General features: G+C 41.0%; 1 protein-coding gene across 1 annotated transcript in view; it reads right to left on the bottom strand.

The window, feature by feature from the left end:
* DNAH5 (dynein axonemal heavy chain 5) overlaps window positions 1-26,954 on the bottom strand; it is a 235,436-nt gene that overhangs the window by 188,217 nt on the left and 20,265 nt on the right. The window contains exons 2-14 of the mRNA XM_074945024.1: window positions 26,614-26,748; window positions 25,204-25,288; window positions 21,853-22,016; window positions 15,388-15,609; window positions 14,850-14,987; window positions 12,461-12,637; window positions 9,731-9,844; window positions 8,665-8,772; window positions 7,732-7,851; window positions 5,288-5,503; window positions 3,464-3,571; window positions 2,275-2,360; window positions 767-1,088 (exon numbers count right to left, since the gene is read on the bottom strand). Of these exons, the coding sequence (XP_074801125.1) occupies window positions 767-1,088; window positions 2,275-2,360; window positions 3,464-3,571; window positions 5,288-5,503; window positions 7,732-7,851; window positions 8,665-8,772; window positions 9,731-9,844; window positions 12,461-12,637; window positions 14,850-14,987; window positions 15,388-15,609; window positions 21,853-22,016; window positions 25,204-25,240 (1,812 nt within the window). The 5' untranslated portion in view covers window positions 25,241-25,288; window positions 26,614-26,748. The remainder of the gene's footprint in view (window positions 1-766; window positions 1,089-2,274; window positions 2,361-3,463; window positions 3,572-5,287; window positions 5,504-7,731; window positions 7,852-8,664; window positions 8,773-9,730; window positions 9,845-12,460; window positions 12,638-14,849; window positions 14,988-15,387; window positions 15,610-21,852; window positions 22,017-25,203; window positions 25,289-26,613; window positions 26,749-26,954) is intronic.

Genomic DNA, 26,954 nt, shown 5'->3' with positions numbered 1-26,954 from the left:
ATCTCTCGAAGAAGAATCATACCTTGTGAAGTGGGTGTACTGAGAAGAGAGCATATAGGAAGCTTTGATCATCGCCAGTGCTCCTACAGCAGCAAAGAAGGAGCTTAGCCTTGTTCTCAAGCACTGAGATGGTGGTCTAGTCCATATCCATCCACCCTCTGTGGCTTCAAACAAGTATGATCTGCCAGCAGTAATGCCGCCAGCCCCCTAATGCTGCTATGAGCACTAAGGATAGAATTTGCCTGTAGTGCATAGTATGCTGCCTGAACTATGGACACATTTCATTTTGAGCTAGGCACTTCAACAGGAAAGTTGGCCAGATTCTCTTCAGAAAACAATCTGTGGGACACAGTACAGTGTGAGGGCCTGCAAAGGAGCCAGTTACAGAGCCCTGATTATGGTTTAAGTTCTATGCCGGGCCCATCCCATGACACTTCAAAGCAGCATAGGAAGTGCTCTAAAGTTCAGCTGTTGGCCATGACCCCCAAGAGGTCATCTGCCAGTGGAAAATAGCTAAAGCACAGTAACACTCTGGTCATTCCCTCTCCCACCCAATTTTTACCCCCATGCTGGGAGCTGCAGGAGAAGGTACAGCAGCTAGCTATACCAGTACTCTGCCAATTAGGTGCTTCTTATACTATGGCAATCCACTTATCCCATGTTTATACAGCATCTAACACCGTGGGTCCCTAGGCATTAATACAGCAGCAAAAACACTAAAAACAATTCAATTTTCACAGTCACAGCAGCAAGTGAAACATTTTACCTGCTGAAGCCATCCCCTGTGATAAATAACCTCGAACTCCAAGAGGACCTTTGCCACTTTGTTGTAGTTGCGGACTATGCGCTTCGCTTCTCCTGTCTGCAGAACAGTGGGATGCTGTTGGAAGAGGTCCATTGGTTCCTGGATCTTGTGGAAGAGTTGGCGTGCCCACAAGATCTTACCAGCTATTGGAGGCAGGTTACGAGCCAAAGGAGGGTCATTTTTCTGCTTAGTGTACAGCTTAGAGACCATCTCAATGTCATGACCATAGTTCTGAAGGATTTTCTGGTATTTTTCATCAATGCCAAGATCGGGGATTTCTAATCTGATTAAAAAAAACAATGATCATCATTGGAAAAGTTACCACAAGACTTCAGTGATTAGGAGGCTCTTCTAGTTTTGAGTTTGAATGTACAATCATTTTTACACACTTTTGTATGCTCTGTGGGAGGACAAATGCACTCTCAGCCTGATATTCAGCAACACCTTCCAAAATGCATTCCTACAACCAGAAGCTAGGCCTGGCTTAGACAGTGTAACAGAAAGTGTTTCTAAATAAGCCTAGAAATATCCCTCTATCACCCATATAAAGGGAATCTCACTAGTGCTAACTTCAAGTGTAAGATCACATGGTTTTCAACAAGTAATAACATAACCCTGAACCCACCAATGGCATGAAATACAGGAACTCAGTTATACAGAATAGGGCAGAAGAACTGTGACAGTACAGACTGAGCTTCCCCTTCATTCTGCCATTTTAATGATTGAAAGCAGTACTGCAAGCCCATCTTCAGCTATTGATACCACAGTTAACCATGGCAATGAGATATTGAGCATGCTGCATCTTGACATACGATGATGATAAATAAATTTCAATATCCAAAAGAGAACCTTCAGCCCACATGCAGATAGTCATTATAAACAAGCAGTTCCTGTGCTGTATTTCAGTCTTAAAGACAGACAAAAATAAATAGACTTTGGATACTGCATTAGGGATATAAAACAACAACAAACATTGAATGACTTTTTCTTTCCAGTGTCTATAATCAATGTGCTGGGGGGTCAGGGGGGAGAGCTTCAACAATAAGGCATAAATTACCAATGTAGAAGTTAAATATGTTTGACCCTAAAAAGCTTAAGAAATTATTCAAGAACCATTATCCTTACATAAAGTTTACACTGTCATCTAAGGTCAGTAAAATCAGGTGATCTCACAAATGTGTTGGCCATGCAACTGCCCAGAAATAAATTCTACTTATGCAGATTGTCAGAAGTGTTAAGCTTTTCTTTTAAAGCAATCTGAGTAGATCCTTTCTTTTTATCAGAATTGGTGAAGAGACATACTTAAAATGATTACTCAAGTATCAATTTATGTCCAACAAGAACAAAAGCATTTTATAGCCAATTTCTTCATTTTTTCTGTGTCAAAAGAGGTTATATTTGACCTAATGTGCAGAAAACTGGTATGCTACTCTAGGGCATACTAGAAATATTTATAAATATCCCTTTACCTTTCGAATTTCTTCAGCATACTAAGAGCTCTTTCAGTGGTTGGAATCCTTTCAAAGGTGATATCCATAAAGGTCTTTAACTGATTCTGGAGAAGGAAAAAGGTTATGCTGAGGAGAGCTCTACGGAGTGCACATATTAAATATACAAAGTACTACCTGTCGGTGTGTTTATCACATACTGTACATGAACACACACTACTTACCTGATAACAGCTGCAATTATCCTACTTTCGATGTTGTGTAAAAAGAAAAAAAAAGCAGAAAAGCAATCTACCTCTCCAGTTCCCTCTCTAGCTACAGAGATCACAGAAGCTCTTGTCTTCTCAGCTGTTCAACCACATTAACAACTATAATCTGAGCGAACACTTTCCTTCTCCAAGGCAGCTAAATCAAGCTCTCACACGGATATTGGCTTAGTACAGCAACCTCGTTCTCCCATCAGCTTTACATGGCTCCCGTGGTTAGGGAACCTAAAGTGTGTGCAATTTGTCTGGATTATACAGCCCCCTGAGAGCCTGCATTTGAGGATTAGGGGTAGGAACTTCTCTTTTGGGAGAAATGGGAGGAGAGGTGCTTAAGTTCTGTAAAAGTGAGCATCCTTTACTATTCCCTGCACTGGAATACTATGTGTGTGTTGGACTTTATGCACCAGTCTGGTTTTACCGGTAGACAGTTAAATGCAATGTGTAGCCCCTATAAACAGTCCCAAAAGCTGTATCAATCTCAGGATGGATAGGAAGTGATAATCCACTAAGGCTCTGTGTGATATTGGAGTGGTATTAGATTTATCTTTCATTCTAAATGGAAATTTGTATTTTTGATCCATGAGCAAAAGCACTCTAAGTGCTCCAGCCATTAAATCAGAGCTTGCATATGTAATGCCAACAGACCCCAGTCGTTGAGATCAAACCTGGGACCTCTGAAGCTTAGTTCATGAGCCTCTACCGCATGAGCTAAAAGCCAACTGGCTGTTAGCTAAGGTTGTAGAGCAGACTCATTTAACTCTTTTTTAAGTGGTCTTGGTGCCACTAGATGGGACAGAACACCACACCCAGGAGGTGTGTGGGTTATACATAAACAAGTTGATATTGCCTCAAATGGACACTTTCCCCTTTTGGCATTCCAATCAATTAGCAGTACTAAACCTAGCCCCCCCTAAAATCACCAAGCACTTAATTATGCAACCTACATGAAGGTCACTGGTCTGTTTGCAAAACTCTTCATAGTCCTGGTCAAAATCAGTCTTTCGTTGATCTAAGAAGTTGTACTCCTTTTTCTTCATGATGGCAACAATGCTCTAAACAATTTTTGAAAGAAAACAAAATATCAGAATACAGTTGCCTTATCAAGCAATCTGTCATGTTCAGTTACTTATATCTGTTGGGTTTACAAGGTCGTGTTCTGTGGTTTCTACTATAGATATTAAAATCTTCATTTTTCAGATGCATAAACAAAACAATCTGAGTGACAGATAAGGAAAATAATATAAAACAGACCACAGGAGTGGCACTTTAAAACACTCCCATCTATTGTAACAGTTTTAATGTAGAAACTAATAGAAAATTCAAAGCCTAGTGATTTTCTCATTTCAACATATTGGTTACCTATAAATAATTTTTTCTCATACAAGTGTGCAACACTTCCATACAATACACGCTGGTGCAAAGTAGTAGTATATCAGACAAAGCGAACAAAAGTTCATGTTAAATTTCTAACAAAAACACACCATTAATACTATTCTCCTTTAATCTATGTATTCTGTGATGAAAAGAGGAACATTCAGAACCACATTCCACTGCATGAACAGCCCTAGCATTTGTTACCTGCCCTCTGTTCCAGCATTGCTGCAGTTTGTACAAATGGAAGCATAGATTGGTTGGCCCCCCGACACCAGTAGCCGATAATACTGTTAAAAGTTGTGTTTGCTCCTGCTGATCAGCCACAGTTCAGCATGCTAGCTGTTTGTCATGCTCCACTTGCCATTCAGGTCCAACCCCATATTTTTCATTGGCATAGATGGATTCACCATTGTGAAGAAATTTTAATCTAAACTTACTGATTTTTCCCTTATTATAATGATTTCTTCCATGAACGAAGTAAATCTAAGATAGCAACTAAATGACAGACTATTACATTTGTTCATCATATTCAACTGATAAATGGACTCCAGAAACCTTTACTTGTCAAGTGTTTCAGCCAACCACAAGACAGTGGATACCTATGACACTGTCACATAGTTCAGTAATTTAAATAAGGCTGCTACTATTCAATAGCAGCATGGCCTCATAATGGCCTTCAGGCCTTTTTTTTAATTGGCCTTTAATTTTTACCATCAACAGCTTAACATGATATGTATTAGTTCAGAATGAAGCATAAATTTTCTCCCCCTGAACAGAGGGCCTGCATAAAGCTCTTAACACAGGGCTTCAGTGGTGCAATGGATCTTGAGTGTGTCCATGGAGTTTTACCCTAAGACCATTATCAAGACAATTCTTTACTGGCAACTCATCTTAAGGCACAGCTGCAACAGTGAAACATCAGCGCCAGACAACCTAAACAGGTGACCTCCCATCACAATGTTCAAACACTGTGAATTTCATTTTTATACTGATAGAATCATGACATTGTGCACTTGACTGTGAAAGGAATAGTGAGGAAAGGAAATAAGGAATCCATGTATCTCTGCCCTAAGCTCTTGCATTTATCCATGTTTTGCATATTTTGCCTATTTCACCCCAACCTTTCTTGCTTATACTCCCTTCCTTCTTTGCACATTTATCCCTCCCTCTAAAACTTTGATGGAAAATGCTTATTTAACAGCAATTATATTAACTATAAAAGTCTCATGCATTCAAGTAGATTCAACAATACACATCTTTGATAACGGACTAGTACCCAGTAAGGTTAGTACAGCCTATTTTTAAAACTTCTCCATAGTCTGTCATCTGCATTTGTTGCTTTAATTCCAACTCTCCCTAATGATGTGAGAGGGCAAGATTTGCTTGGTGTGTACCTGATATTTTGTTGCCATAACTTCCAATCCTTCAATCTTTGATTCTTGCAGAACTGAGTAGGTTGTAATGGTACTGAAGACATGTATAATTTTAACTAGACGTCGATGAAACATTTCAAATTTTCCAAAGATATACATCTCACTAAAATCAAACTGTCTTTCAGCTGGATTTTGTTCTAGTTTTTCTTTTGTCTTGTGAAAACAATTTTGATACTCCTTGGAAACAACAAAATTGAACAAACATGACAGGCATTATAAACATTTCATTTTCATAATCTAGAATAGAATTATCTAGACAGTCACCATTTCTAATCAGCTGGGGAGGGGGGTAAGTTTGATCAAGTAATCACCTGTCTACACTACACCGAGTCTTTAGTGCAGTTCTTCTCTGACAAATTAGGTTGAGAAATGGCATCATGGGATTCCACATTCATTATGTCTTCGTATTCACAGATTCAGTTTGCTTATCACATCCTTAGCTACATCAAAACAACCCTTCAATGACACTATACAAGCGAACTCAAAAGTGGGAATTTAATTAACATGTAGAAAAAGAACCCAATTCACTTTCCCTTAGTTGGGCAGTAGTTAGAGCAAGGTTTATCACTAAAGGCAGATATGACTGACAACAAACCAAATACTGTAGTTCTGCTGAGTAACAGTGTCTTCAGTTTTCCCAAATCATTTCCTACAGTAAAGCACTGCATAAATTAGACTGCAGCTCTGTTGCAACAAAGACACTTATTCTGTCTTGTGTGGACTGCACCAAACCTTACTATAATCAGGTTAAAAAAATTGTTCTGTCAAGGGTCAGACTGTGAACAATTTAATATCACTGGTACACAGTTTCTCTCGCAGATAGCCCCATTTAAGTTGCGTACAATTACTCTAATCTGAAGGACTACTGAAGAGCCAGGATTTTCACAAGTGCTTAGTGATTCTGGGTGTTGAACCTGTAACACTTTAAACCATTTTCTAAGGTTGGATGCTGAGAACTTCTTGAAAATCCACCCCCTTTACAGTGTTTTAAGTTCAGCACCCAGAATCACTAGTCTCTTTTGAAAATCCTGGCCCAGACTGCTTGCTTGCCCCTGACAATAAGGGATTCATAATCTATCCCTACATTCGTGAATCGGACTTTAATTCCAAACTCGTGCTTCTCAATATGCAAATGAAAAATATTTAATTTAGATATTAAGGCTTGATTTTTTTTTGTAAAGGGGCTCGAAGGAGTTGGTTGCCAAATTCCAAAAGGCTTTTTTTAAAAATCCCCACCTTAGACTATAGGCAGTATGCAAATCTCCAGAGTGTGCTCTGGTTAAGTTCAGCAGCTCCTCCAAGTTACTAGGTTGCCATGTATTCACTCTAACAATCCACCCACCTCCTTGCCATGACTACCATATTTCTGGAGGAACTCAGAGGGCAAGAAAAATCCCAAATATTGCAGTGTTAACAATATCTATGTGGAAAATTTTAAGTCCCTTAGTGATTTAGGAGCCCAAATTCCACTTTCAAAAGTCACTTAGGCATTTCAAAAGTTTACCCATAATCTCTTCTAGAGCTAATTAAGTGTTGAGGAATGTTTCCTTCCTGCTTTTATTATTCTTTCTAGATATAGTGACCAACATGCACCGGCTTGAGTGCCTAGAGCTAACCTCATATTTAAGCACCCAAACGAAAGCTTATATTTAGGTAAGTAGGTATGGAGTTTGTAGTGCAACTTTAGGATTGGAAATTTTATCCATTGAATATATGCTGCCAGATTTTGATTATAATTATTCCAGGTTAAATACTTAACTGAACTTCAATTAAGGAAATGGAGTTACACACGAGATTTTTCCCAGGGAAAGTGAGATCATAGTTTGGCCCACTGTTTTACTAGAGAACTGTCTTTCACTTTTCTGTATGCAATGAATTCTTTAATGTCAGTCCCTGTTAGACAAAGGCAGAGAATACACCACAAATACCAACAGGACCAAGGCAGTTGGAAACATCTAAGAATCTATGTAAATTTCATTATGGGATTCTCTCTGCAGAAAAGTACTTAATATTGAATGACTCTAAAGTAGTTAGTGCATTTGGAGAGAGACTTTAAAACAGGCTCTGTACCCAGGACTTTCAGAATATGATGACAAAGGAAAATACCACCACAGCATGAGGTCACTACATGCAAGTTCGGGGTAGAATAGGTGCAAGGAAAGGGATGTAGAGAAGAGGACCCAAGATGTCTTGGCCACTTTTGCATACTTGATTAAGAAGCAGTGAGGTCGTCTTTACGCACCAAGAATGAAGGCAGTCAGTCACTCCCCAGACTGCATGGGAGAACGTGTCCCCCCTGTTCTTCTACACCAGCAGTCAGATAAGGGAGTGGGGTGGGAGAATCCAGTCCTGAGGCCACACATTCTTTGCACTTTCATTTATCACACACTGAGCTTTAAGGTTACCTGTTTAAGTTTAATAGCTGCTTGCAGTTTCTCCATAACTATCTCCTGAGGCTGGTCCCAGATGGTGGCAGTCTTGTTAGTTATGTAAGCTTTACATGCTGTTATCATCTGATTTGTTACCTAACAATAAAATTAATTTCTATTCTTATGAATAGGTCAGATTTAACATGCTTTGTTTTCATTTCATTTTATGTCCCCCATTTACTCGCTACTGGCCGACTGCACATGAAGTGCCAAAGCTTCCAGCCACGTGTGTAGACAAATGGTTTCACCTCCAACAGCCAATCTCAATTCCATTCCCCAGCCAAAATGCTGCTGATCAAGTCACTACACAAGAGATGGGCTAGTCTAGAACTTTAAATGTGCCAAACGAGGTTGAGGTGACAAAGTGATTTTGTGCCTTGTGAGTGGAGTATAACTAGTTATGTCCCAGATGACTGCACTGGGAGGGAATAAATAAGAGGCATTCTTAAACTGAACTCCTATTTTCATGCAGGAATGAGGAGTGATAGTTAAGAAATGAGCTAAGTTAGCAAAACTGTTTGTATACAGAGTGCAAAATTCACAATTGGTAAAAACAGCTATAACTCCATGGAAATCAACACAATCACACCTGCTTATGGCCAGAGTGAGTTTAGCCCTGATTGTCTTTCAAAGATTCCCCCCCAAGGGCTCAGTGAGTTTTTAAACCCTTGTCATGGTTATTTTCATCATTTAAAAGACTTCAGTCTAGATTCTTTTGATCAGCATTTTAATGTAGTCTACATTCAAAGGAGAGTCAAGAATTCTATACATTGAGACAAACGTGGTCTCACTAAATGTCCAGGATCCCTTTGTGTTAGTCTCCCCATGGGATCTTTTAATTAAAAGTAAGCTGGATGTTTTGTACAGAAAGTGATATTGATACAAAGAGAGTATGTTGTGTGCACCCACCTTCACAAACAGTGAGGTTATCTTCTCAGAGGTATTGTAGTAACGTGAGATGCTGTGAATCATTTTTATTGCATTTATGAGACCTGGAATAGCATCTACCATGGACACCTAAAAGGAAACACCATAGGTCTCTCAGTGAAATTCACCACTGCCTTGTACCTTGTATGATTTACAAATATGCAGCGAAAGTACAAAGTGTCACCTTTCTAATTTGACAGTCTCTTTTCTACTGTGCATTCCCTTTACTGCATTAGCTAACCTATCTGATAGCCCAACCACTGTGATTAATTTGTCTGATTATTTTGAGAAAAATCTTGCAATTCAGGCTCAGACAACAGAGATGCAAAATGGAATCTAGAAGGGGCAAATAACTAGGGCCTTGTCTACACAATCTTCCACTGATTTAACTATGCAGTGTTGTTGTAGCCATATTGACCCCACCATATTAGAGAGATAAGGTGGGTGCGGTAATATCTTTTATTGGTCCAACTTCTGTTGGTGAGAGAGACAATCGTTCAAGCCTACACACAGCTCTTCTTGGCACAGTCAGGCACTTAGAAGCCTAAATCTCACTAACAGTAATTGGGATTTTTGTCCCCTTAGTGACTAAATCAGATAGGTGTTGCAATGCTGAGCACTGCAATGCCTCAATATCTTTACAAATTCGGGCCATGGTCTTTGACTAAGTAAGTTATAATGAGTAACAAATTAAAAAATAAACCTCCTCGGCCTAGCTTTGGCACAGCTCTGAACACCCAAAATTTATTTTGAAATTAGTAAAAAAAGAGTCAGCATTGCATGTCCTTGGATGTCACAGAAACTGAGGCATTTGTCAGATCTGGCCTGGTATTCCCTAAAGAGGGAACACTCACTACCCAGTAACTTGTTTTTCAGTGACAGCAGACTATAAACCTGTTTGGGGAGCTTGGAACTAGCTGCAGGGATTCTGAGGATGCAACGTACTGTTACATGACTTTGAAACCGTCAGTGAAGCCTATGAAATGGAAATTTGCTTTCAGTTCCGCTGCTATATCTTTTCATTCAGGGAGGCAAAAGTTGTACTTACAGGGTCACTGTTGTATAGGGGGTCACAGCATTTTTCCAGAGTGTAGAGATACTTCACGTTGTCTTTGGCTTCATTAGCGGCATCAGTGATGCGAGTGTCCAGCTGTCGCCAGCTCTAAAAGTAAGAAGTAAAAACCAAAAATAATTATTTTAAGAAAAATTGAAATGTCAAAGATATTGTACCAGGTGAGGCTCTTGCCCTCTGTATCACATCAATAATTTCATTACAACCTGCAGCAACAGATAGGTAACTAAGCACAATAGAATGTAGTTAGTATTACAGTCTATTTTCCACTAGATGCCTATGTATATAATACCCATTAAAGTTAAATTAATTGATCCAGAGAAGAACAGGGTTCCCCCTATGCGTAGATATGGCTGCATCTATAAAGCACACCACTTTCAGCGTCATGTAGGGTACATGCAGCTACACGCTGCAGTGGAAAGCAGGCTGCGCCCACAATGAAGTGTGTAGCTACATGTGTCAGGGAAAGGCTCTAGCAGTGGGGAAGGAGCAAAGAAAGACGTCAGCAGCATCCTAGTTTTGGAGCCTTCCTCCACTGCCAGAGAAGGCTCTGGGTGGCTGGGAAAGACTCCTGCAGCAGGAAGCTGGCAGAACCTTTCCCCACCTCTTTCCTGCTGCAGGGAAAGGCTCCTGCAGTTGGACATTACACTGCTAAACACAGAAGCGTAGATGGGGAGGTGCTGCTTGGACATGCAGAGAGCCATAGAGGGTATATATCACCTAGGCAATGCCTCACGGTCTATACTGATATTTACATCCATGTCAGGGGTGCTACTTGTGTACATACTCTACACACCACTGAATAGAGTGTGCAGCATAGAGGTACCTTATCAGTTTGGTGGAGTTCCCAATTCAGCATCTAACTTGTCTTCACTTCATAGTCTGTTACACCTCACCCAGACAGTTGGCATAATAATGTTCGAACAGCAAGTGGCATTGCCAGGGCACATTTTATACACTGTGTTCTGTGTATCATGTGATGCCATGAGATAATGAATCTGCATCACTCTCACCAAGACAGGTGAAGTTCTAAAGGCAAAAGGATTTTTTTTTAAATTGGGGAACACTTAGTTAACATTCCCCTCAAGCATAGTGGTAAATCCACCCAGATCCCTCTGCAATGCTTGGGAGCCCTGAATTCCAAGAACTTGCAGAAGCTGCTGCTGCTTACAGGTTATGGGCCTGTAGAAGAAACAAAGCACAAGAGAGGGAAGTGATGACCAGCATATGGTAGGGAAAACCACTTTATCTTTCCCTCATTCAGAAAATGCCAGATGCTAGGGAGCTGGCTGGTGGCAGACTATCAATTTCATATATGATTTCAACACCTGAAGTGGCTACTGGAGCAGCACTTAGATCAACTGCTACCAACACAGGGAAGTAGTGAATGGTAAAAGAAACCTCTTACTGCAAGTTGCAAGTCGGAGAGCAGCATTTGGGTGGGAAGGATAGACACTGGGAGTGAATGTGATGGAGTTATCAGCAGAGGCAGATTAAGGTTTCCTGGTGCCCTGGGCCAGAGAAAGTGGGGAGGCCTTCCCCAGGCCTTTGGCCTGCGGTCCCACCCCCATCCTGCCCCTTTCCCTATGGCCCTGCCCCGTTCCATCCTCGGTCTCACCCCATTCCACCCCCTCACTGCGGCCCCGCAACCCCTTTGCTCCCTTCTGTCCCCTCTACTGCAGCCCCAAGACCAGAGAAGCTCTGTCCCCACCCCACAGCCCTGGGGCCAAAGTGTGGAGTGAGAGCTCCCCCAGCCCTGAGGCTGCAGCAGGGAGCAAGAGCTCCTCCAGTGCCAGGGAGGCAGCCAGAGTCCAGGTGCTGGAGCTTCCCCCACCACCCTGTACTTCTGCAGGGGACCAGGGTCAGGGTGCAGTGTTTTTTCCCACCCTGCCCACCCGGCATTTCTGACAGGGACTGGGGTCAGGACACGGGGGCTTCCCCCTCCCCACTCTGGCTGGTGCTTCCACCAGGGCTCCAGGTTTCCATCACCCCACGGCAGATTTCTGCTGGGGATGGGGCACCCATTTTTCCGGGGCCCCCCATTTGGCCAGGGCCACTGGGCACAGGGCCCATCAGCTCATTGGATAATCCACAACTGGCTATTAGGAACTGGGCTGAGAGGAAGCAAAGTGACACATGATAAAATGGATGTTTTGGATAGGTGGTGAAAGGAAGAGCATCTGGGGAGAATGACACTTGAGGAGGCTCTCCTGATTGAAATTCGTGTTTGGGGATCCATGACTATTAAGCCAATTCCTCTACCTGATAGATTTCTGAAGCCATTAGCTATGTGCATCTTATTTAGATAAACAGAAATGCCATCAAGTGGAATGTAAGGAATTGTTTTGCTTGGCCACAAATATGGGGACTATCAATTTTATTTTCTTCAACTACCTGCTGTTCATTCTAATCTGTTTTATGTCATAATCAACTTTTCACTGAAAAGCTTTTACTATTAAATACTGATTTGTGATATGCTCTGTAGATGCAGGCCAGTGCTTTATCACCTAATAATAAATATTAAGTCAAATCCCAGTCTTTTCCTCAGTCCCAGTTTAGTGTGTTGAACTTCAAAAAATATAAGGGGCAATAAAAAGAGTATATAACATCAGGATTTTGTCCATTAAATATACTGTATATCCTGGGAAACTAATGCTGTATGTAACCTATTTTCAGTCTTTAGTTCTGTTTTAAGTTAACAGAAACCTTCAGAAGTCTGGATTTAGCAGCAGCAAGTACTCCCAGCACCGCTTTCACATCTGGGCTCTTCAGTTGGTCCAAAAGGTAGTTGAATTTAGACAATCGTTTCTTCCAGTGATCCAGTTCTGCTCGTGGCCCCAGGTCATCAGCTTCTTTCCTCAGCTGATCATTTTCAGCAAGGACCTTGAATCACACAGCAATATATCAGTGACTGATATGGAAGTGCTGCTATTTATCTGAATGGATGGTAGCGATATGAAGTCTCCTATTATTACTGACATCCACCTCCTGTTTGCAATGTTGTTATACACCCAGTTTTCTATGGTGGTCCCAGGATATTAGCGAGATAAGGTGGGTGAGGTAATATCTTTTATCAGACCAACTTCTGTTGGTGAAAGAGCTGACAAAGAGCTCTCTGTGTAGCGCAAGCGCTTGTCTCTTTCAACAACAGAAGTTGGTCCGATAAAAGATATTACCTCAAGCACATTGCCTCTCAATTAACTTCCTGTGACAAGTTAGGAGCTAGCCTTCCCCCCCACCATCCTTCTTAAAAAGCCAAACTGACTCGATTTTGCTTAAAACTGTAAATTTGAGTAGAAAATGGGTATTTCTTCAAAAAGCCAGCGTAAAAAATCAAATGAACATATTAAGACTTGGATAGCTAGCAAAAGTGTAACCTTAAGTCTACCTTAGGTCAAGCATTTACCGTAACACACTGAGATCATTACTTTCACTTTGTTTCATCACTGATTATGACAAAGTTTCTAAAAAGAGGATAATATTCTGATAAATCAAAGAGAAGGGTTTAATAACCAAGTCCATTTGGCACAGGATAGGTGAGGGAAGGAAGCTAATAACATTTCCGCTCCTTTACATCCCATGACTATGTTGTGCTTTCTCCTCTATAGTCTTCATTGCAACTGCAGTACATCAAACTCCCAAAATTAAGTGATGCTATTAACAATTTTAAATTGTTAACTCACGTAAGTTAATGCTTTTTAGTATTAACTCCCCACAGCCTATAATTGAGTCCCAAGAACAGCACCCTTAGACCTCTCTAATCTACCTAGATTTTACATCACTCACCACAGTGGTATTTGAGTACCTTAGGCTAAAACCTGCTTGCTGTACTAAGTATACAATAGTGACAGCTTTAATAAGCCTATTTTCCTTTTAGCAATGCGTGTGCAGTACAAAAATGAGATTTTACAATCTTTTGGCAAAAGGAAAATACCCTGAAACGTTGCCAGCTGTCTTTACTGTGCACCTACATCAAGATCCTTGCATTTCCTTCATGGCTTTTTTTTTTTTTTTTTTTTTTTAAATTAAAGCCACCGGAAGTCAATGCTGGTTTCTTTGTGATTTTGTATTTCATCGTTTAGGAGGTCTGAGATGCAAGAATTAATTTCTAATTAAGGAAATCAGTAAGACTTAACATAAGACAAGTTTTATTTCTCATACTAAAAAAAATTGCAATCTGCATATATGTCCATTACAGAGACCTGTTTTCAATGGACTTATATAATTTAACCCTAGATAATATACTTTGATCTACAACATAGAACTTCACAGTTTGGGAATCTTTTTTTTTAAATCAATTTGGTAGTTTGACTTGGTGCTTGTCTACACGAATACTCAGTTTGCAGCAAGCTGGGATGTAAATCTTCCCCATACTATTATGCGATGATCTAAGTGTCTGGTGTGGCAGCAGGTTCATTACAAAGTTCCCTAGGGCATTTTTAATCTATCCAGCTTTGAAACAGGAGTAGGCCAGTGTGTACTATGGAAATTTTAGTGTGCAGCAGCAGGACCCCCTCACCCCCATAAACCGGTGCATAGAAGGCTGGAATACGGAAGATTTACACCACAGCTTGATGCAAACTAAGCGTTCATGTAGATACAAGCCCTTATCCAAGGACACAGAATATAGTAATTAATACTCAGCAGAATATAGCTTTTAAAAACACGATACTACCAAAGTATAACAATACAAAATAATCAACATGTAGTTCATAAAGGATTCACTCATTATGTTTGTGCCAAAAACAGGTACAATAGATGTATATGTATCAGAGGGCTGTTTTGGAGTGGAGAGGCCGAACAAGTGCTGTGCTTTACAAATAAGATCAAGCCCTTAGTGACAGCAAGGAAGCTTACTTCTGAGCATCATGGCTAGCATATACTGTATGCATTGATTTACCAGTTACAGATAGGTTGGAGCTCTGAACAGCATACTGATTAGAGAATTAAGTGCATATGTGGCCACATTAGTAAATACTACTTCTTTCTACCAGTTCTGGGCTTAATGCCACTTGTGTAAACAGGACTAATCCAAGTTTCACTGACATTCATGTCAGAACAGTTGGCAATGTTTCAGATCTGTGCAGCGCATCACCTGTTCAATTTGTTTGATCCATACTTTCATGCAGGCCTCTATTCTTTCTAGAGCTTCTGTGCTGTTAGCAACAGCCAGATAGTCTGAAGGTCCCTTTAGAGTTTTCAAGTCATATGTGTCACACTTTTTCAGATTCACCTAAAAGAGGAAGAATTAAAAATTCAATAAAGACAGTGAGGACAGATACCTCGGGAGTTACCATTTCATTTGAAAAATTATTGCTTTGCCCTCATGAAGAGAGGCCTGCTTTACATGCCCACAGTTACTCTGAAGTTACAACACTGGCCCTCCCTCAACAGCCCAGCCTAAACTCCCTGTGGTGATGTGCAGGCATCAGCAGCCCAGAACCCCCATGGTCCCAGATTCTAGCCCTGCAAGTTCTTACACTGCGTACATGATGTTGCCTTTCGGTCTGCAGTTTAGAAAAAGCCATTGAAAGGAATTCTGGGGTGGCCAGCAATGCAAAAAGCACCAGGCCACTTTCTGCAACAACAGCAATGTTAGGTTCATTTTATAGCATACATGCTGACAATCTTACCTTTTCCATCAGACTCTGCTGAGCTCCTGACAAGACACTAACAAATCCCTCAAGGGAACCAAGGAAGTCCTGCCGAATATTAGCTGCTTGCTGAGGACCACCAATCTCACCCCAACCTTGGTTCATAGTCTTGATGACCGGAATGAAGATTTCTGACAGCAAATGGTGCACGCTTTTTAGTAAGCCGCCCTGAGCAGTATCCAGCATATTGAAATTCACTTCCTGAAAGAAGGGATATGATGCATATCAAACTGAAAATAAAGTTGATTTAGATATATGTATGCGACTATATAGGCTAGTCACATTATAGGTGCTTGGAGAATAAGAACTTCAACTCCTGTTTTTTAGCAAAGGTTGCAAGAATCCTAGTCCTGAACAGATTGGCCCTCTTGGGATTGTGGCTCAGTTGAACTGGCTAGCAATGAACATTTCCCTGTTCCAGTTTGTTTACGTGGGGGCAGGCAACTCCTGTCCTCAAAGAAGGGTGAACCAAACATCCTGATGAGGTGGCCCCAAACTTTTTTTGGAGGCATTCATCCAGTATTCCACAAAGACCTAGGCAGAGCCAGAGAGGTCACCATTGGTACACGTGGACTCATTTATTTCCATATTAAACCAAAATAGGTTTCGAGATCTCAGAATACAATAATTTTGTCAAGAATATATACACTGAATTTGCCTCCGACAAGGAGTTCGGAGGAAAATGTTCAGACTCCTGGCATGAAAATTTCAAAGGAAAACTTGTTCCCTTGAGTTGAGATCAATGTCAAATGTCAACTGAAGTAGTATTTTAATTGGGGTAAATTTACAGTGTCCTCGACATGGTACGTGGTCATTTTAACCACAATTTCTATACTTAGTTAAACACTTGAGTAAAATAAGTGTGCAGCATATCACTACCTAACGCAGGGTCAGGTAGATTAAAGCAAGCAGTCCATAGGGGACTAACCACAAATACACTGCTGTTTATACAGGGAAATCCCAGAACCAACAACAAAATTAACATTTGCTATGTCAATTTCAGTGATGGAACATACGAAAAGTATCTTGAGAGATCCTAAATCTATCAGATTTTAACATCATAACCAATGCTTTTAATTACTCCTAAATGCAGGTAGCCCATCATATGCTCATCACTCAACTCAATTAAGAGTGAGATTTAATTTTTTTAAACTACCTGAACTAGGATTACCATATTTGAACAATCAAAAAAGAGGACACTCCACGGGGGAGGTATTTGCTCGGGCCGGGAAAAGCACCAATGGGAGCTGCCAGAGCCGCAGAGCGGGGCTTCCAGGCGCCAGCAGTGTACAGAGAGCCCTCCATCCCCGTCCTCCCCATGACCCAACCATAAGAGCCAGAGGGACCTGCTGGGGGGGCGAGGTGGGGAGTCCCGGCGGTGCTTACCTGGGGCTCCTCCTAGGGTCAGGTCGGGTTGCGGGGGAGCAAGCCCCACCCCCGCAGCTCTGATTGGGCAGGAGGGAGCCGGTGCAGCACACGGAGACCCCCTGCGCCTCTGTGCCTAGGGGCTGCCCACACTGCAGGCTCCTGCCGGCGGGCAGGCACCAAGAGCTGCCCCAGGCAGCGCCGCCAGCCCTGGGACTTTGGTGAGTGTGGTGAGGTGAGCAGTCCCCGATATCGGGACAAAGGGCATCCCGACCGATGTTTCAAAATCCCGGACGTTTTAGATATTTAAAAATTCCTCCAGCATGGCGATTTAAGAACTAAAAAGCCGGACATGTCTGGGAAAATACAGACGTATGGTAACCCTACCTAAACCCATCTTCCAAAGCACCTAAGTGACTTAGGAGTGTAAATCCTATTTCAAGTTAATGGAACTTAGGTGTTTTTGATTAATTTATATAGATTCATCTTTTCTTTACCAAATGAAGCTAATGAATGTTTTTCAAAGGGTAACCCAAAGTGAAGCTTTTACAGTGAACTAGCCTGGAGAAGAGCAAGGCAAGGTTGACTGTGACAAGGCCTTATGCAGAGCTCCCTGGGTTACCACCATCTAGGAATTCAAAACTAGCAAACACTGACTAAGACCCCTAGATTAGGAATTATATGGGGAAATGGCAGACATATGCCCCTACTTAAGGATGGAAGCCAAAGTCCTGACCACCTCTCCTGGTGTTATACTTCCATTCTGAAAGATTCCATACCTTTGCTAGTTTATATACCAAATACACACTCAGTGACTGCTTCATCTATAACTGGAATACAGCAACATCTTTGGGGCTGTGTCCACTGTGTATCAGAGTACAACCATTTAAGGCATTTAGCCCATAGAACTACAGAGTCAAGGATTGAGATACCAAAGCCAAAATTATTTGATAAAATTTGCCTCTCCTTGCCTATTAGCATCACTTCCATATTTTCCAAAGCAAACTTCAACCATCCTGTATCATCCTACATGCACCCAACGAAGTGGGTATTCACCCACGAAAGCTCATGCTCCAATACGTCTGTTAGTCTATAAGGTGCCACAGGACTCTTTACCACTTCATCCTGTATCAGTCACCTTGTTATTTCCTGGTTCATTGGAAGAGATTCCAAGAGGCGTTGTTCGGTGACATCAAAAATATTAACAGCATGGGTTGTAATAAAACCGCTGATATTATTGGCAATGATGCGTTTGAGGTACCTTCAGTCAATGCAGAAACTACAGTTAGTTTGCCTCTGAAGTTTTATGAAAATCTAGTTACCAATTTTGTAGTGACGTCCCTGCATCTTTGTCAGTGAGTTTCTAGCTCTGTCTCAATGATTTATGCTTTGCAGCTCACTCTTAAGAGTAAAACATACTGCATGTCTACTACTACTTAAGCATAACGGGATACATTAAGAAATTCTTTACCATACACCATGCTCTTTTGCTCTATTTTTGATTGTGGCTACTTTCTTGCATGCACTATTAAATAGATAAGAAAAAACTTTAAAGGGTTAAGCACTACATGCAACTCAAGAGATTGCATTAATACAGGATCTTTCAAGATGGACTAAAAATATTTATGCTGAAAGGATTACAAGGAAATATATTTAACTTAACAGTAAAACACTACATTATAAATCATTAAAAGCAAAAAAATTAAAATTTGTAATGACATATCAGATGTCAATTCATTATATCCTCACAAATGACAGATCAGTGCTTTATGCTACGTACAAATATTTACATGTTTTAAAATACTTCAGTATAGGATCTCTGGTTGAAAAGCACTTTTAATAGTTTACTAGTTACTCAGGAGCCTCAGGACATGCAAGCGGGAATTGACACAGTATAGATTGAGCATAATAGCATTGAAGAACAAGGACAGAGAGACAGTAATCGACAGAGCAGGGATGGAGGAGGTCTGCAAGGACTTCTATACAGAACTGTTCAAATCAAGAATCAACGTCCCTCTCCCAATGCTCCAAGAGTCAGAAGAACGCGTCCCCCCAATAATCGTCAGCGAAGTCCGAAGCGCACTACACCAGATGAAGAAGGGAAAAGCTCCAGGCAAAGATGGAATAATGTCAGAAATTATTTCTGCAGGAGGCAAAAAACTTTGGAAGGCCCTCACTTTAAGATTTAGTCGATATCTTGAAGAAGGAAAAATACCATCAAGCTGGAAGGAGTCAAATACCACCTTGCTGCACAAGAAGGGCGATTGAGAAAATCTTAAGAACTACCGCCCTACATGCCTGCTCTCTCACATCTACAAGCTCTTTACAAAGGTGATAACGAACCGACTCTCGCAGAGTCTGGATGAACAGCCGCCGAGAGAGCAGGCAGGGTTTTGAAGAAATTTCAGCATGATCGACCATATATTTACCCATAGCCAGCTCCTAGAAAGAGCGAGGGAATACAAACTCCCGCTGTGCATTGCTTTCGTCGACTATGAAAAGGCCTTCGATAGCATCGAGTTTAATGCAATGTTAAAGGGGCTCGCAGAGCAGGGCGTTAACACGCAGTATATCAGTTTGTTGAAAGAAGCGAATACTGGATGTACAACAAACATTACTCTCCTCAAAACTCCCCTCCACATCCCAATCAAGAAAGGCGTAAAGCAAGGAGATCCGATTTCACCGAAACTATTCGCTGCCTGCCTCGAAATGGTTATGAACAAGATCAGTTGGAGGAGTGGTGTCAACATAAATGGAGAACGATTAGCCCATCTCAGATTCGCGAATGACATCATACTAATTGCCGAAAGTACCAACCAACTGCAGCGCATGCTACAAAGACTCGACAAGAAAAGCAGTCAGGTTGGCCTGAAAATGAACTGCTGCAAAATGAAATACATGCGATCAGATGTCTTACAAAAAGCCCGAATAACGGTAACAGGAGAAGAAATCGAAGAAGTGGAACAGTACATATATTTGGGCCAAGACGTTAATATGTGCCAAGACCTGAACGGAGAACTCTCGCAAAGGATTCGGGCAGGATGGTATGCATTTAATTCCATCAAGGACATCCCCAAAGGAAAAATCGACAAGACCGCACATACAAATATCTTCAATTCAACAGTGCTGCAGGCCATGCTGTATGGCAGTGAAACGTGGGCACTGATGAAGAGAGAAGAACAGCAGCTGTCGGTAGCTGAAAGGGCAATGGAACGAGCCATGTTGGGAATTTCCCTTCTGGATCACATCCCAAATGAAATGATCAGAGAACGCAGCAGTGTGAAAGATATTGTCGTGGAAAGCAGACATAACAAGATGCAATGAGCGGGCCACACAGCACGGCTCACGGACAATAGGTGGATTGCAACCATTGCTGAGTGGTACCCGCGAGAACAGAAAAAACCACCCTGTCGGCCTCCAAGAAGATGGGAAGATGACATTGTAAATGTTTCGGACGAACATGGAAAAGAAAGGCAAGAGTGCGAGAAGAATGGTGGACGTGTTGTGATCGGCGCAGTCTTAACGACAGCTGAAGACTGATCAATCCAGGTGATCCAGGTGACTAGTTACTTTAATAGTTTTCTACAACATCACCAACTCTGTTCCCCATTTAGATTCTGACACCCTAGAATGCTAACATAATCTCTGGTATCAGAGACCCAAGCTATCAAGAGTCTTCATGTTTAGATATTGTGGCAGAGCTCCGACCTTGTCCCCGTGGGTCCCGCTCGTCCAGGTGGTTTATGCGAGCCTCAGAGGCTCACTGTGACCCTCCAGGTAGCCCTTCTCTCTCTAGGGCCAGGGTTACAGTCTACTGAGCCCTTTTCATCATAAGCCAGCAAGGAGATTTGTGAAAGAACTCCCACGGGCTTATTCCCGAGCAGTTTAGCCTCCTGTCCTGAGAGGGGCCTGTCTTCTCCTCCCAGGGGGTGTTTCTGTAGTGTTGGGTTGCAGGGCACCCGGGCCTGCCCTCTACTCCAGGTTCCAGCCCAGGGACCCTAATGGCAGCAGCTGTTGGCAGCCGACCTTTCACTGCCAGAGTTGCTACATTTCCTGGGCCACTTCCCCACAGCTCTCCCGCTTCTCTCTCTTAACATCTTCTTCACCCTTACCTTAATGCTTCCTTTCCAGTGGCTTGAGGGTGTCTTCATTACCCAGCCCTTCAGCCGCACTTCCTTTCCTCTGGCTCCCTTCAGCCTGACCAGAGTGAGCCCTTTTATAGTATCAGAGGGGCCTTAATTAGAGTCAGGTATTCGCATTAGCTTAACAGCTTCACCTGACTCTTTGCAGGTTAATTGGAGTCATGTGTCCACCCTAGCCTGGAGCAGCCCATGCTCTGTTCAGTCAGGGAACAGAAAACTGCTTATCCAGTGGCCGGTATATCTGCCTTCTACTACTCTGCTGTACCCAACTGGCCTGGGTCTATCACAACATGCATTCCTAATTGTCGAAGGATCACGAGATGAACTGGGTCCATTTTGGTCACCTCAGATTATGCCAGAGTTAAATATTTAATCAGGTAACCTTTTATATTTGAGTACATATATTTTGATTTTCATTGTGTTCTTTGTGCAAAACTTTTGATTCGATCATACAGACAAGCATGAGATAATTTTCACTGCAAATCCGCAAGACTAATGTGTGGAACTGCTGGCTGTAAAAACAAAATGTGACACCTACATAAAGTTCAAGCTTCAGCATCACAGTGCCACTGTTTGGCACAGTCTTTGGTGTGGTCAATAAATCATCACTGGAGATGCCGCTGTTTGTTTTCTTAGACCCTGACACAAATTTTCCCTTTTTGCTCCCCACTTTTCAAATCTTGTGTTCACTAACAATGCGCTTGAAGTTGGTGCCACTGAGTGCTACAAGCACAATTGTTTGTGACAGACAAACTATGCCACATTTCCTTAGTTACACTCTTCCTTCAGTGGAAAACACAACAATATTCCCTTTTTGGAGCTCTACTCAGTTAATTGTACCAAGAGGTCTCAAATTACAAGCTGCTATGATGCACCATAGAAACTGAATTGAATTTAACTCTCTTATACTAACATCCAGCATTAACCTTTATCTTACCCGATGGATATTCTCTGCAGTGATGGTTTTGGAAGGACTAGATTTAATGAAGAATACGCATACACCGGTTAGAGCAACATCTATTCCCTCTGTCACAAACACTTTAGGTTTCTTGCTTCTTGCCGAGTGAGGACTGGGTCTTGTGCCTGGTAGGCCAAAATGTCCTATAGTTTATATGAAAAAAAAAATAGAGTTAGCAATAGCTATGGTAAGATATTCCTTCTAGAGGAAGGAAAGCACTAGCTCAACTTTTTCATACCTAGTATAGGAGATGCTCCTAAACTGAACTGGAAACAAAAGTTTGTGAAGGGGAGACTGGGGTCTACACCTGGTTTTAAAAAAAAAAACAACGTTGTGTAAACTTTCATTAAAAATGGGAACAAAATATTTGAAGTTTTAAGTCAACATGGAAAAATGCCTCAAATTCAGCATGAAAATTTTCATTTGGGTATAGTTTTTGAAAAGTTAGTTTTGGTTTTCAGGGGACGGACAGATGGGGATGGACACACACGTTTTCCTCTGGTGAAGCGCACCACAAAATAAAGACGAAAACAGAGGGTGAAAGGAAACCAAACGTATAGTTTTCCCACCATCCCAAAGAAAAACAGGTCAAAATTGTTTGGTTCAAAACAAATATTTTGGTTTTGAAATGAGCAAAAAGGTGAAATATGGATATTTGTTATCTTTAAAAAATATTTTTCTTTGAAGTGAGAAAGAACTGTGGCCAGCTTTATTAAGTTATACTGTTATGTTTTAAGGTGTGAGGGACAATACCGCGACTAGGAAGAGGAAAGCAAAGCTACCAAGTGCTGAGAAACTCAGTTCTGCCAATGGTATCCATTAGGGACATCTATATGTCCAACTATCCAGTAGTAGCAGTAGTAGAGATTGAGTCTAACTTGTTAGTCTCTAAGGTGTCACAAGTACTCCTTTTCTTTTCTCATTTGTTTATTTCTTATGCACGTGAATAGTTACTAAGTAATAAGTAATATTGCTTGTACTGGGCAAGGTTACCTCAGATTAAGGGATACAATATTGTGCCAGCAAAAGGCTAAAAAGAAGTTTGCAGAAAATTTTTAAAGGTAATTAAGTCAGAGTTAAGAACAATGAGAGATGGCCAGTGAGACCACCAAGGTGGCACAGCAATGAGTCAGAGATAAGCAGAATACAGGGCAGTTAAGTTACCTTTCTTTGGGGTAAAGACCTGCACCGTATGGTTACCCTTTACAAGCAGTGAATGTGAGGAATTGTTTGAAAGATATCCCAATAAGATGGTGATTTGAGAGCGTTAACAATGAGCTAGAGCTTAAACAAGCACCTGAATAATACGATCACACTTCCATCCTGAAGTTTGGCCAAGATCATAAAGCAACAACTTTGTGTTTACTAATGGAAACTAGAAGTACTGCTAGCAAGTGATTGGGGTGGGAGAGGAAAAACTATTACATTTTTATAGTTTAACTTTAGGTTATAAATTAACTTCATCTACCCCCTTTTCCCAGTTCATTTGCAAAGTAAATGTCAAAAACCTAAGGGCCTCATTACAATACAAATTAAACCATACAGTTAGGTTAGTAGTTATTTTTTTGCCCTCAAGATACTCAAAGCAAAACTTTTGTTGTGCCTTGTCACTCAAGAACTTAATGATCCTTTTTCAGCAACATACCAACATCAGGTCAATAAGCCTGGGAAAAAGGAGGTCATTCATTCAATATGCATGGGTAATTTCTTTAGTCTTCAGACGGTGTAATGTGATCATATTTGTGAGCCACAAGAAAGAAAAAATAATTACTAAAGGTCAGTAAAGTTTTTATCTACTTGAGTAGATAAAAAATAAATTTGTGAAGACACACATGTGTATAAATATATTTGCGCATATGTCAAAGCAAAATGGTATACAGTTGCTTTCAGGCTACACTGAACGTAGTTAATTTTACCTAATTATAATAGTGCCTCAAGACATGTTTAAGACAGAAAAGAGAACCTGATCTTTTAACCTTTCTCCCACTCCCTGAGTTGATTTGCAAGACTGAGATTTTTCTTTCTGTCTTCACTTAGTTTTTAATAGATACTTCCAAGGCTTCCAGTTTCTAGGGATTTAGGTTTTTAAAGAACAAATGGTATCTGAGTTTCTCCTCATTTTCTATTAGTACTAAGTTTTAATGACATTCACAATGCATTCAGAAATAATTTTGTTAATTTGCATCATTAATTGCTTGCCTAATAGACTTTACAGCAAGAGAGAGCAGTACTTTAACATCCCCTCTACATTTTGATTAATGGACTTTTTTGTAAGCTGTATTTTGAGCAGAGGGAAAAGTTGACTATTATTGCATGACATGATGGTGCAAGACTGAGTACGCACAACATTCTGTTATTCCAGACATTACTGATTAAAAATTTCATGCTCCTTACCTCATACATTTCCTGCCAAAAATCAGACTGGTGAACTATAAGAATTTCTGGAGGTAGATTACAGATTTTAAAACAGGAACTATTTCTTCTCATATAAAAGGTGTAATCTTTCCCACAGTTGTTGCTATAGGCAGTGGCCTGGTAAGAAGCCCAATATGACTCCCCTGTAGTAGCCAGGAGAGTAAAGCACGCTGCTGGGCTTCTTAGCAGGATGTAGCCACCAAATAGCATAGGGTATGCCATTGGGTTCCCTTCCTCTTTTTTGGTATTGCTCTTTGCTAGTAACTGTCACAGATTTTGAAGCTGCCCTATAATATTCTCCTTTCTTCTCTCATTACCCATCAGATGTTTTCACTTCCCTCTTTGCCATTTGTTAGCTCCTCCCTCTTTTCATCAACTCATGAGTTCCATCCCTCAGTACCTCACCTCTATATCCAGTCAATCCATTCCTCTCCTCTACAACATCCACCCGACTTCAAAATTTAATCTTCTAGCTCCACATGTAAGTTACACCAGATGTAACTCTGTCAGTCACTGGCACAGGGGTGTAAGGCAACCTGACTGAGGTTCAGAGTGACTTATATGTCACTTGAAGCTGGTGCATTCAGGAGAATCACTCTTCTAAATTATTTCCATCCCTCCTGCAAATGCTTCATTTTTGAACGTAATTCAGTTTATCTACTCTGTTTAAGGTTACACAGACACCATATGACAGAGCATCATCAGGGTTAGTTTACTGAATATGTGCAATAAATTCTGTGAATGCCAAGGATGTAAGTGGAGGGAAATTAGAAGCATGTGACTGAACAAGATTTCAGGTACCTTGATCCTCACTTTATTTAAATTGGAAAATAGCTATGTTTACATATCACCTACCACAACTCGAGATGCAGCATGTTATAGTAAAGCAAATAATACTACTACAAGTTACTTAACCAGTTTCAGGTGTCTCCACATCTTGATAGTAGAACATGATATGACGAAATCCTTCAATGGCCAAGAACTTATTGATGCGCTCAATCTGTTAAAAGGTTAGGTTAGATCATTTACATACTTTTCCTAGTTATTTACTAGATAGCTTACCAGCATTCACAAAACCAAGCCTTAAGTACATGCATTTTAGCATCGTTGTTAAATATGAAAGTTAAACCATCATGTAAGGCCCAATTCTGCCACTTTTACTGAAGTTGAGTTGCTTCTACCCCTGCCAATAAATCTACTTAATTTAATGGGCTTACTCAAATTGGTAATTACTGTGTAACATGAGGAAAAGTAGTAGGATCAGGCCCTTCTTTACTTCAGCCATTTACTGTATACTGTGATCATAGTTACAAAAGTTGAGTTCACTGTACATGGCTTCAATTAAGGCAAAAATGTACAGAGAGCTCTTACTCTGTTTCTCCACCACCAGTTTCAAAGGGTGAACTACACTGACTGGCTAAAAATTAGCAAAATGTAGCTGCTGTTACGAAGCAGCATGGCAGGAGAAGTCTGTATTCCAACAGCTTTTTGGATGCAGCCATGTTCAAGCCTCAAGGGAATTTCACAGCTATGTTCAGATTTAAGACTACCAAGAATGCCCTACTCCTCTAGCTTCCTTGAGCTACATCTTTGGGATGCTCAGCCTTAGGTAACTGTCCCATAGACCCTTTAGGGCTGTATAAAAGGTAATCAGCAGCTTATTCACCCAGCCATTAACTGGCAGTCAGGGGACTCAGAGTACAGAACCTATGTTTAACATTCTTTTATAGTGGCTGTACTGGACATGTAGGGGGTATTTCTTAGCACATTCACAAGCAGCCCCAAAAGGGTGTGGCTCCTCTTAGACAACAGCTTATGTTGAACGTGTACTTTTTTGCCACTGAAGTGGGAGTGCAGGTGATATCACCAGGATTACAGATCATTGACAATGGGTCACTGAGAATCTCCCACAGAGCAAGTACTTCAATTTTGCAAGATCCTAAAGAAGCTCCCTCTACTAATCAGCATCACATTCATAAGTCTGGGTTTAACCCCAGGTTGATCTTCCATTCTGTTGAGGCCCAAATGTGAACATGGGAAATGAAGGGCTCCACTAAACATGGAAGGGGATTTTACTTCTTTCCAACCTCTCTTGTAAACTTTACAAATTCTCAGTTATGTATTTTAAACTTAGTATTCTGTAGCCTCAAAAGCTGGAAGTGCAATATAGCTGAAACTGAGTGCAAGATGAGGGAAAAGTAATTAGAGGAGTCTAGTGATCCAGAGGCACGAACAAGTTAACAGATAGCTGCTATAAAAGTTACAATAGTAACTCTGAAGCCAGAAAATGTGCTACAGACTCTGTAAAGGTAAAATTCAGCACACCTGGTTACCCTCAAGAATAGCATCTTCCACTTCAGCTTTGTCCAGGTCCACGCAGGAAGCAACAATATCCAATATATAATCATGCCTGCCATCCAGCTGAGCTCTTTTGGCCTCCTTCTCCTCCTTGAGCTTTTGCTGTAAGAAAACATTAACCGTTGGGAGAAAATTTAGAACTGCTCAAGTGATCTGTACAACTTAATTTGCTCACTTTTCAAGTTACTCTCCTTCTTTTGGGGTTTACTTATGGCTGACCTATTTTTAGGCCACAACCTATACTTATGAAAAGTTATGAAATTTAAGTTTTACAGCTAATTTATGTGGTTCAACCATCCGATTTAGCC

This window comes from Natator depressus, chromosome 2 (assembly GCF_965152275.1).
Source record: "Natator depressus isolate rNatDep1 chromosome 2, rNatDep2.hap1, whole genome shotgun sequence".
NCBI classification, from domain to species: Eukaryota; Metazoa; Chordata; order Testudines; family Cheloniidae; genus Natator; species Natator depressus.
The sequence above is the reverse complement of the archived record's forward strand: the minus strand, read 5'-3'. Positions and strand labels throughout refer to the sequence as shown.